General features: G+C 37.3%; 1 protein-coding gene across 1 annotated transcript in view; it reads left to right on the top strand.

The window, feature by feature from the left end:
- LOC139135007 (uncharacterized) overlaps positions 1–11,964 on the top strand; it is a 24,470-nt gene extending 12,506 nt beyond the window's left edge. The window contains exons 6-10 of the mRNA XM_070702166.1: positions 115–258; positions 1,016–1,233; positions 2,552–2,740; positions 5,424–5,513; positions 8,179–11,964. Coding sequence (XP_070558267.1) covers positions 115–258; positions 1,016–1,233; positions 2,552–2,740; positions 5,424–5,513; positions 8,179–8,371 — 834 coding nt within the window. The 3' untranslated portion in view covers positions 8,372–11,964. The remainder of the gene's footprint in view (positions 1–114; positions 259–1,015; positions 1,234–2,551; positions 2,741–5,423; positions 5,514–8,178) is intronic.

Genomic DNA, 11,964 nt, shown 5'->3' with positions numbered 1-11,964 from the left:
TTAAATTGTCCAATGATTTTATATTTACGAATATGTTATTTTAGTAGAAAGAGACAAGAAATGCAAGACAGAAAAGTGCAGAAAAGTATAATCAGGTTATCTTATTTATGTCAGATTTTAGTTCTGGAATCTCTGTTGTCGTGGGCTGGTGTCATCGATGAGTTGGACTTTGCTCAGAGGCTATCATATTGGTGTTATAATGGCTTCCCAGAACTCGGTGACATGGGTCCCAATCTAGTGTGCAATACCATTGCCAAGGTGAGTATCATTCACTTCAAGTGAAAGATGTTTATCCAAGATTTAGCATATAATACAAGTCTAAGGTACATGAAACAGTTCTTAGAGCCACGTGTACAGTGAGGAATGCATACTCTGCTCTAATACTTAGCAACTGTGAACTCTCTATCAATATTCTACGTTAGATGTTTGGGTTTTTTCAAAATAAAGAGTTTGAATGCCACTGTAATATCATTTTCCCAATATTGAAATCTGAGAATGATGGATCGATGTGTATTCAAACATCCATCGGTCAACTCTGCAGTTGTCTTGAATTATTAATTTCTCTTATTAATGAAAGCTACACCCGGCGCTTTGATTAATCAGTTTTGCAATAACCCCCTGGTACCATATGACAATATGCGGACATTTTTGTCCGAGCCGGGTTCAAAGGGTTGGTTAAAGCAAAGTGAGTGTTCACAATAACTATGTAAATCACATAATTGTACAAGTAGCTACAACACGCTGTTGCTATAAAAACTTTCATTTTGGAACAGCCAATTTACATGTAGATATTCCAGTGTTTTTGCTAAGGTTCTCTGGAGTAGTGGTAAATGATTTGGAAACCCTGGTAACATTTCTGCTGTCCCTAAGCCTGATTGCATTGATATACCAAGGGGAACCCTGGTAAAATGACTGGGGAACCCCACAGTAACATTTACCAGGGTACCGGCCATAAGAAAAACACTGTACTCCATTTCATTCATGGTTGATGTAACACTCCCTTGCTCATTTCAAGGTTGTTTCCGACGGTGGCTACTTGCAAGATCCCCACGGTGTGTCCAGGGCCCTATGGCGCAAGCTGCGCGATCAGGGAGAGGCTGGTTGCCAGGACTATTTTGCTGACAATGGCGCCGTGGTCAGGGCGGCCATCTTGGGTGTGCCCCATTTCCACGACTTCAAGGAAGTCTCTCAGAACTCTGTCCGGATATGCCAAGCAACTCACTGGGATAGCAGGTAGGCAGGAATTTTTTTCAGATTGTAGATATAAATCTTTGGAGCTTGAGGATTTAAGTAGGAATTATTTTTCTGAATTGAATTAATGTAAGGAAAATGTTTTACTGTTTTGTGAAGATAAGAATGGACAGTGAAATTGATCTAAATGTTATCAAACTTGTGTAATTGGTTTGTGAAGTTGTTTCAAAACTTGCCTTAGAAGTTGCACTGACTTGTTATAATTGCGGTGAAAATCAAAGAGCTTTTATGGACCCCTAATAAACACACACCATGGGAGTACACTTTGCGGTGCACTTCACATATGCAGAATCATATTACATTCCTTACCGCCACCCTGAGTGTCACAGCCAAGTCAGTGTCTAGTTGTCATTAGACTCTTGTTGTCTTCGCACTGTACGAAGTTCTTTGTGCAAAAGAAATCATGATCCACGGGAAAAGAGGTGTACATACGCCAGAAGCAGTACGTGAGAAAGTTCTCGAAATGTACGTGGATGGAAAGTCATTTCGACAGATATCAGCGGTGACCGGCATTGGCAAGTCATCAGCGTAAGACATGCTGTGTAAGTCATCCTCAGAAATGAAGACGAGCACTATCCGTGTTTGGGAATAGTACGAGAACTCGACTTTGAACATATACTCGACCATGGCCACTACTGAAATACAAGTGTGTGTACACTTGTAGGAAACATTTATCCCACACATCGACACTAATCAGTTCCTACCGGCCGACAGGTTTTATTGCTTTACTTCAGCAATTACAGCTGAAGCCTGCTGTGAAACAACACTATCATCCGTCTGTTCTTTGCCTCAAGTTAATTACAAGTACTGATACTGCAGCAAGTTTTGGAACAACTTTACAAACCAATTACACAAGTGTGATAACATTTGGATCAATTTCACTGTCCATTCTTATCTTCACACGACCATAAGATAAAAGCAGACTTGTCTGTCAGTGTTATATTCCAGACTAACAGTAATATGCCCATAAAGTCCACTAACCCTTTCACCACCATGGTTTGGCCCAAATGTATTGTTATCATTGGTTATTATGGACCAGTTTACAGGGCATTTGGAGGTGAACAGGTAAAATTCACATACATCATGATTCTACTGATGCTTGAAAGTTGATCTTTTGATTTAGATTCAAAAATTCAAATCGGTATTCATGAAACATGTTCCATCACTATTTCATAGACAAGTAACCTTAATGATTGTCCCTTGCCTCTGAGCCAAGATGGTAGATTGCTAGAGATGGTACTGATCATTTCAGACTAAAATCAATATTATGTGTTTTTTTGTACCTTCCTCCTTCATGCAGGTGTCAGGCAAGCTGTGTAGTGATCTCTACGTTGATAGCTCAGATATTGCAAGGAAAATTTGACCCCAAGAACTCGTCGTCAATTGAGGAGATAATCAACGTCTCCAAGGAGATGGGGAAGCAGCTTTTGTCTGATGGCAACCAAATAAAGGATTACCTCCAACAGTTTACAGTAAACGACTTTGATGGGTGAGTACTTTTATTCGCATCACTGAAATTGTAGGCCAGCCAGTCGCGTATGCCTTCAAAAGTGAACTTGACCCCCGAAAATCTACCAAATGAGAGATGTTTGGCCAACAAGGATGAGCATTTTTTGTAACTTCTAAAAACCTTCAAAAAAAGATTTGAAGCAAAAAATTTGATAATACATTGTAGCTGTGTGTTCAACCATAATGAAGCCAAGTTGATGACAAAAGAGGTCCTTACTCAGTGTTACTCAGCTGGGCATTTAAACACTAAATGTGGATATGGTTTGTATTGATATTGTACATTTTCTTTTTTAGTTATTGATCTAAATTTTTCTGACTTGAAATCAGTACGACCGAAAAAAAAATGAAGTGTTGTTTATTTCAGAAAGTCTTTTCACGTCTTATTATAAAATCCAACAATATCTCTCTCACTGAGTAGAATGAGGAAGCAGATGTTTACAAGTGAATTTTGCCAAAGTCCTTCCCTTTCTGCTTTTAAGCTCCATTTACCAAATTTACTCTCACATTTAATGATGAAATACCAGAGTTCCATAGAATGTATTTTAATCAACATTGTGAATAATACAACAGCTGATCTGAGCACAAGGCAGCAGTGCTTTGCACTTTGTAGACAAGGTCCTAATGCATTTCCATTGTGGTATAAGTTTTGACCAAAATTAAATTCCTTCTATTGCGGTTCTGTTTCAAAACACCAATTTCAAGTGATTTCATCATTCTATCACCACCTGGTATGCAAAACATAGATATTTTTTGTCTTAAATTTATTTACAAGACCTTTGGAATTACAAGCACGAGAATGTCACTTTTTCAGAACAAATATTTGATGAAGATTATAAAAAAATAACGTGTCAGGGGCTCTGACCACAAGCTGCAACAGCTAACACAGATGCAACATTGAGACAAAATTTGTGTGACTTCATGTCGGCAGCATCCTTTGTGAGGCTATGTATGTCGCTGTTTTTAGAAATGATGAACCAGCATTTGCAATTGACACAATTGGATGCTCAGTCTGATCCAAGCATTAACCCTTTGAGCGCCAAAGTCAATTTGTGTCGCCTTTATAAAATGTAATCCCAGTCAAATTTTTTCAGATTTTTGCCAAAATTTTGATGAAAAACTGCAGCCAATGAAATGTTATGTCCGTTTGGTGCAAAATTCTCAAAACAAATACAGAAAAATTCATAAAAAGCTGGTAAAATGTTGCACTAAAATTTTGATGGGAAATTTTACAGTGCTCAAAGGGTTAACCAACAGCACAGTTGTGTTGTCCAGTCCTCATCGTTGCATCTAAAGGTGAACTGGACTGTATGATTTACGGGGAGTGGCCTTAATCAGTGGGGTGGTGGGTAAATATGTTTGCATTTGGGAGAAGGTTCAGCCGTGGGTCAAGGGGTGAGGCAAGATATTTGAATGTTTCATGTGATGGAATATTTACTTTATTCTATGATATATGATCAGCTTTGTTATGAAAAACTAATTCAGGGACTCTCTGTGGCAGATTTTAACTTCAAGCTAAATTCAACTTGTAACTGAAACTAATCCATACATCTGAAAGGTTCACCATCATTCCTTCATGCATTGTTTATTTCATGCAAACATATCTACAAGGAATTTTAAAATAGAATAACTTTGTAATATTTTATTGGTTTTAAAGATAAATCATATGAATTGAGTGTACAATATTGATTGAGATGGTATATGTTCAGAATTGCCCGACTGGTAAGACTTGTCAGCTGTTTTCCTCATGTGAATAATACAACACTTTTATCCTGTCCTGAAACAGAATTGAGGAAAGTTTTGGCAGAGGTGCAGTCTCTTTTAAATGGGATATCCATTGATAAATATACACACAGCTGCACATAGCATCACCATATAATTCATGTTTGATGCAATTCTGCAATGAAAAAAGGAACATTCTTAAAACCCAGTCAGATATGCCTTGAAACCAATCAAAATCCCAACAGAACAGGGAACCACCCACTGAATTTGCTAATACACTATTCTCACACACAACCTAGTACTTTTCACAAGTTCCTAAATTACTGTAATGGTCTGTAACTTATTTTGAAGACATACAATGCTTGTGTTTCATGTCTAGTTCTTTCCTTATCAATATTGTGCCTATGCTGTAATTAAAGGTGTTTACAAAGTGGTGAGATTTACGTCCAAGTACATTCAGGGGACAGGTTTTGTTGGAGACAAATAGTGTCAAGGACAGTATAAAGCATGTCTGTATAATGTACAGTACCAGAACTTACACACACACGTGAAAGATAGTTCTTTCTGGGTATATTATTACTATCATTTACCTTATAGGCTGACACAGTAAATAATCTCCATCTTTAATGGATCAAATTGATTAAACCTCATTTATTCTCAACATTTTCTCCTCCAAACACACATTGTATGTTGTAGATGGCAAGTAGTAGGGAATGTTTATTCTTCTGAGGTGTCTCATCAGCTCTGTCTGTACAGTACCAGTGTTCACATGTACGTGGATATCCATCAGGTATTATCCATGTTCATCAGGTATTATCCATGTTCAGTCATCCTGGTCAGGGTCTTAATTCAGTGTGGAATATTTTCAACTTGTATATACAAAAAAATAATGCTCTACCATTTTCTCATTTCTTGTTTTTCTATTTTTTTTCTCTTCCTGTCAGGGTTCGAGTGGGAGAACCCAACAGACAAAGTTACACATTCAAGCCAATGACAGCAGCTATTGCAGCTCTTCGCTTGCAGCAAGATTTCAAGTAAGTCATCTCTCTTCACAGACTGCTTGTTGCTTGAGTTACAGATGACAGATATCTAATGATAGTGTTTTTTGGGATGAGATCAATTTCCCTACAAGATTACAGAGTGAAGGACTGGAATCCATTCATAGGAAGTTTAGAGCCAGTGACACTGTATAGTTTGTATTTTCAGTGTAAAGTGCAGGAAGACAGCTTCTTTTGCGTCTTGCACATTTTACTTCTGTTTCTGTGTTTTGCTGACTATGCTTATTTCAAACAAATTTGATTTCTTTTTTAATTGCATTAAGGAATCGGATAGTATTACATGCATGTCTTTTTGAAATCTGGCAGAGAATTGTAAGCATTCACAAATCTCTGTATAATATTTAGCTCATATTTGGTATGTATATAAATACCAAAAAGAGCTTATATGGTGAGTCTGTGGCGTCTGTATGTATGTATGTATGTATGTATGTGCAGATGTATGTTTGTTAGTCCCCACGGACACCGTCCGGGGGGACTTATAGGTTTGGTCATGTCTGTGCGTGCGTCCGTGCATGCGTGTGTGCGTGCGTCCGTCCGTTCACACAGATATCTCAGAGATGCAAGAAGCCATTTCATTCAAACTTGGTACAAGGATTACTTCATATGTCATACAGATGCACGTCGATTTGTTTTGTGATACGATCCAATATGGCCACCAGCGGCCATTTTATTACGATTTTTTCATGTACAGAGCCATAAATCAGACATGTTTCAACCGATTTTATTCAAAGTTGGTACAAGGACATTGACCAATGTCATAGATATGCACGTCAATTTGTTTTATGATACGATCCAATATGGCCACCAGGCGGCCATTTTATTACGATTTTTTCATGTACAGAGCCATAAATCAGACATGTTTCAACCGATTTTATTCAAAGTTGATACAAGGACATTGACCGATGTCATAGATATGCATGTCGATTTGTTTTGTGATACGATCCAATATGGCCGTCAGGCGGCCATTTTATTATGATTTTTTCATGTACAGAGCCATAACTCAGACATGTTTCAACCGACTTTATTCAAAGTTGGTACAAGGACATTGACCAATGTCATAGATATGCACATCGATTTGTTTTGTGATACGATCAAATATGGCCGCCAGGCGGCCATTTTATTACAAATTTTTCATATACAGAGCCAAAACTCAGACATGTTTCAACCAATTTTATTCAACGTTGGTACAAGGACATTGACCTATGTCATACATATGTACGTCGATTTGTTATGTGATACGATCCAATATGGCTGCATTGCGGCCATTTTGTTAAGATTTTTTCATGTACAGAGCCATGATACTCTCAGGCATATCTCAACCGATCTTATTCAAAGTTGGTACAAGGACATTAACCTATGTCATACATATGTATGTCAATTTGTTTCATGATATGATCCAATATGGCTGCATGGCAGCCATTTTGTTACAATTTTTTTGTGTCCTTAGCCAAACTTGGGCATGTCTCAACTAATTTTATTCACCGATTTTATTCATTGTATAAGGACATTGACCTATGTCATACATATGCACATTGATTTGTTTTATGATACAATCCAATATGGGCGCCATGTGGCCATTTTTTTTCCGATTTTTTCATGTCCGGAACCATAACTCAGACATGTATCAAGCAAATTTATACAAAGTTGGTACAAGGAAATTGACTTATTTATACATATGTATGTCGATTGGTTTCACGAGATGGTCCAATATGGCCACATGGTAGCAATTTTGTTATGGTTGTTTCATGTCGAGAGCCATAACTCTGGCAAGTCTCAACTGATCTTATTCAAAGTTGGTACATGTACATTGACTTACGTCATACATATACATGTTGATTTTTTAAACAGTAAGATCAAATATCGCTGCATGGCGGTGATTTTGTTACAATTTTCAAACGTACAGAGCCATAACTCAGACATATTTCCACCAGTATCATTCAAAGTTGGTACAAGGACATTGACCTATTTCATACATATGTTCGTCAATTTGTTTCACGTCATGTAGCAGTAACATGTCAAGTATTGAAATTTCATAAGTAGGCTGATATGTCCAGAAATACGTGCTGCATCAAATTCATGAAACTTTATACAGATGTTAACTCATGTTAAGCTCACATTGCTTGAACATTGAAAAAGACATTTATCAGTGTCATTTTAATTAATTTGTAATTGCATAAGTAATGAACTTTCGTAATTAGGGTGATATAGCCACAAATTAATACAACGTCAAATGTGATGAAACTTGATACAGATGTTGATCTCATAGTGTTGTAAATACTGGATCAAACTTTATGAAATATGGTACCAGTGATAATCTGTCAAGTGTTAGAATTGTATGCAAAAATGTTTTGCAACATCCTGTCGATTAATTTGTAGTTGACTCATTTTCTGAACTTTAGGATGGTGGCCTACATTGGTTTTATGTTTTCATCACCATGGAACTCATTCTTGGTCAATGAGCGCCATCTGTATCAAAGTATTTTTATCACAGACCTAATTAATGAAGAGGACTCTATCCTCTCTGAGGACCTGTAATCAAAGTACCCATTAACAAGTGGGGACTGTGTCATCAACGATGACTTGTTGAATTTTCTCCCAAAATTTCAAAGAAGCATCATGTTTCTCTGGCTTTTCTTCTCAGGACAGCCATCAGTGACATCGTTATGCGTGGTGCCGACAGCAACAGCAACGCCTGCGTCATCGGCGCCGTTCTCGGCTGCATCTGTGGCTACAGTCAGTTGCCGAAGGCTTGGCTGGATGGTCTGAGACGCAGGGAAGTGGACTGGCTGGATGTGAAAGTCAACGCTTTGCTAGACATGATGGGAATTCCATAGTGTCATCTGCCCCTAGCAAACACTTTAAAACTCAGAATACGAGCCATGTATCTTTCAAAAATTACTATCAGAAGGGAAGTTTCCGAGTCACCTCTTCAATAGAAGCGATATCTGTGAAACTGAAAGTCTTGGTTTGCGCTTCATGAAATTTAAACTTTAGACAGGTTTTCAATCGTGGGTTTTTCCTTCTGGATTGCAGATGACATTTTCACTCTATTTTTTTCAAGACAAAAGTAAGAAAGAGTATCCCAAGATGCTTCGTATAAAGGGATGGTATTCTTGAACAAAGTATTTGCATGTTTTACGAAGTTTATATCCATCCTTCTTTGTGTATAAGCAAAATAATTCAGGATTGCCCAAGTTAACTGCTTAAATCAATTTGGGGCTAAGGAAATCCTAAAACTGACCCACCAAATTGACCTCTAAAATGGTTCATATGACACAAAAACTGCATTTGCCAACTCAGCTTAACCCTTTGAGTGCTGTAATTTTTCCCACCAAAATTTTAGTGCAACATTTTAACGATTGTTATGAATTTCTCTGTAATTTTTTTGACTTTTTTGGACCAAACGGACATCACATTTCATTGGCTACAGGTTTTCATCAAAATTTTGGCAGAAATCGGAAAAAAATTGACTGGGGTACATTTTATAAATGTGACAAAAGTTGACTTTGGCGCTCAAAGGGTTAATAAAAGCAACTCTCTAGAAAATATTCTTAGTTTTTTAAATAGTAGACCTTTGTCAAAGAGTTGAGATTATTTTTCAGTCCGTTTGATTGTTCAGGGAATGCCTTGATAGAATTTGTCTCCAGCATCATCAGCTTTATTCAGTTTGAAGACTTTCTCTTGGTCTGGTCAAGAGAGCGCCCTCTTGTGGTCAGTGTTCATGCTCAAGTGAATCACAGCGCCATGAGGGAGAGAAAGCCACAAAAGTACACTGTATTTCCTGGAGTCCCATCTCACTGTTAGTTTTGTTTGCAAATGCATTTAAGCTGATTTGGTTTTTAAGCAGTGTTCTCAGAATGGTGCAAGGCACAACTCACTGAGGAAAGGGCACGTTGTATTCACATTTGATAAGTTTTTCAGTTCAATAGTTTTCAGCTCAGTGACTTTGGAAATATACCATGATTAAGTATCGCTTGTAATAAACAGCATGTCCAACACAGTCAGGTACATTTGTACACACCTTATCCATATTCACTTATGGTGTGAGTTTAGCATCTGCTGTGGTATGGAAAAAGTTCTACTGTCCTTAGAATCATGGGGAAAACGTTGCACATTGATACAACCCAGTATACTTCAGTTATTTGATAGCTGCAGTAACCTAGCTGGTCCTCATATTATTGAATTCATTGTTCATCTAGTGCGCTCCTTCCATGGTACAGTATCACCATTCTTTGACCAGTGTTTCCATTATAGATTGAGTTTCGTGGGGTTTCAGGGAGAGAGGGTGTGACCTCGATTTCTGTACCAGAAAATGGAAAGGATTAATTTATGGGAATCCAAACAGATTACGAATTCTCAGTATTTCCTCTGTATGACAGACAACAGTAGACTGTAGTAGGTATCATCCAGATAGTTTCCCAACACATCCTGTAACTTTTTGTCTCTCCGTAATGGTCATTTTTGGTTTCCTTGTCTGTCACGTACTGAAGGTGTTCTGAACAGAGTTCCACCTCACACACACACAGAGACTGCTGTGAATCAGCGTCACACTACCAAGTGTAGAAACTGCCGCCGACTTATTTCCTTGACACACATCAGCTACTTAAGTTACCAACTTAATTCTTGCTTCTTCCTAATTTCTCAATCAAACAAGTGTGCATTATTCCTTGAAGGTGCTCAAGCCATTTTAAGAAAAGTTTTTTGAATTTATCACACTTAATTGTAAATGGTGCTAAGTTGTTGTCCAGGACTTATATCAACTATGTCTTAAAATTCTGGTGCACAAAAAAATTTTGGGCTGAAAGAATTCTTGAACAATACTATATATATTAAATTTAGAATGATAAATATATATAGAGAGATATATGTACTTTCTTAGATTTATTTAATTATGAAATAATTTGAGGAATATATATTGTTGTGATTAAACTGTCTATCAGTGAATCAGAAAGGATGGATTTCACAACTCAATGTAGGAAAGAGAGTTGTGGCTTTTTGCACAGTGCCTGGCTTCATCTAACACAGAGTAACATAGCTATTCATCTTGTATATCCAACATTTGATCTGAACAATCTACAACTCGTTTTGTGATTTTATGTAGACAATGAAACTGTCTGTGACTTTTTTTCTCACAAAATGTGGTAGATGGAAGGCATCAAACTTTGAGGTGTATTCTTTCTCTGAGTAATTTTGTCTTCCAATGGCAGGTAGTGTGTGCATATACCTTGTACATGCAGCATTAGATTTTTGGCACTTGACAAACCATTTTGGGATGGTATTTTTTTGCAGGTTGTGAAACTTTTAACAGTTTATTTATCATCAAATGCAGACAATGTAACATATTCAGTACTGTGTTTCTCTTTTCCTTTCATTAATTTTGCCTTCCTGTGGAGTCCTACTGTAACCAATTGCTTCATTTATCACTGTACCAAAAAGCAAGATTGCAAAACAAGACCATAAACTGGCTCCAAGTTTTTTCCGAAAGCATTTAACAGTCCTGAAGTATTACCAGTGATTCAAGGCATTGTCCAAAATCCCAACAAAAAGAGAGCTAATAGTATTGTCGTGAGTCAATTCAACAGGTCTGACAGCTTTCTATGTATGTGTGCATTAGTATCTTCAGCGCATGCAATTGTTTTTCTTCAGAGGGAGTGTTTAAAATTCAGAGCACAAACTTATTGCATGCCATATCATTCTTTTATGATGGCAAGAAAATTATTTTTTAAACGGTGGAAGTTATGTTCATTTTCAAAATCTGCAAATCCGCATGTGAACTTCGACCTTTGGTACAGATGAAAGGTTACATCTTTTGTTAGTGCTAGCTGTTACGTACATGGAGTGTTAAATTTTTGGCTATAAGCAACAGGTTTTGTAAATCTAGGTATAAGCTTAAACTTCTCACCCCGTGTCCCTATCTAGAGGTCCAACTTTACCAAAGAAGACAATGAGATTGGTTCAAACCACACTGGTGAAAGGGTTAAGCACATCCTAACAGTCAATTACATATGCATCAGCGATATGGAAATTTTAACAAGCCAATCATAATTACTGTAACATTTTTGTCAAGTTTGACAGTGTATCATTCTGTATATGTATTCAGTTTCTATCAGATTCTATTCTATCAGTGCGTGTGTGAACACAGAGAAAACTTTCCTTGGTCAAGGTGTAGGATTCAAATAACAAGATTTTTCATGAAATACCAGATGCTTTGCATTTGTAAGCTGTACATATCACAAACATATTGAATAGATGGGTCACAGCTACAGAATCTATTCAGTAAAAATCTTGAGTTGCAATTGCATTTTCAGAGCACCAATATGTCACATGGCCGAGGCCTGATAAAGCTTTTGTTTCTTTTACAATTTTTCCCATGCATGATAGTCTCCATCTTCATTGAACGGAAATAAATTGGCTGCTTTCATTCTAA

The sequence above is a fragment of the Ptychodera flava genome, chromosome 6 (genome assembly GCF_041260155.1).
Source record: "Ptychodera flava strain L36383 chromosome 6, AS_Pfla_20210202, whole genome shotgun sequence".
NCBI lineage: Eukaryota > Metazoa > Hemichordata > Enteropneusta > Ptychoderidae > Ptychodera > Ptychodera flava.
The sequence above is the reverse complement of the archived record's forward strand: the minus strand, read 5'-3'. Positions and strand labels throughout refer to the sequence as shown.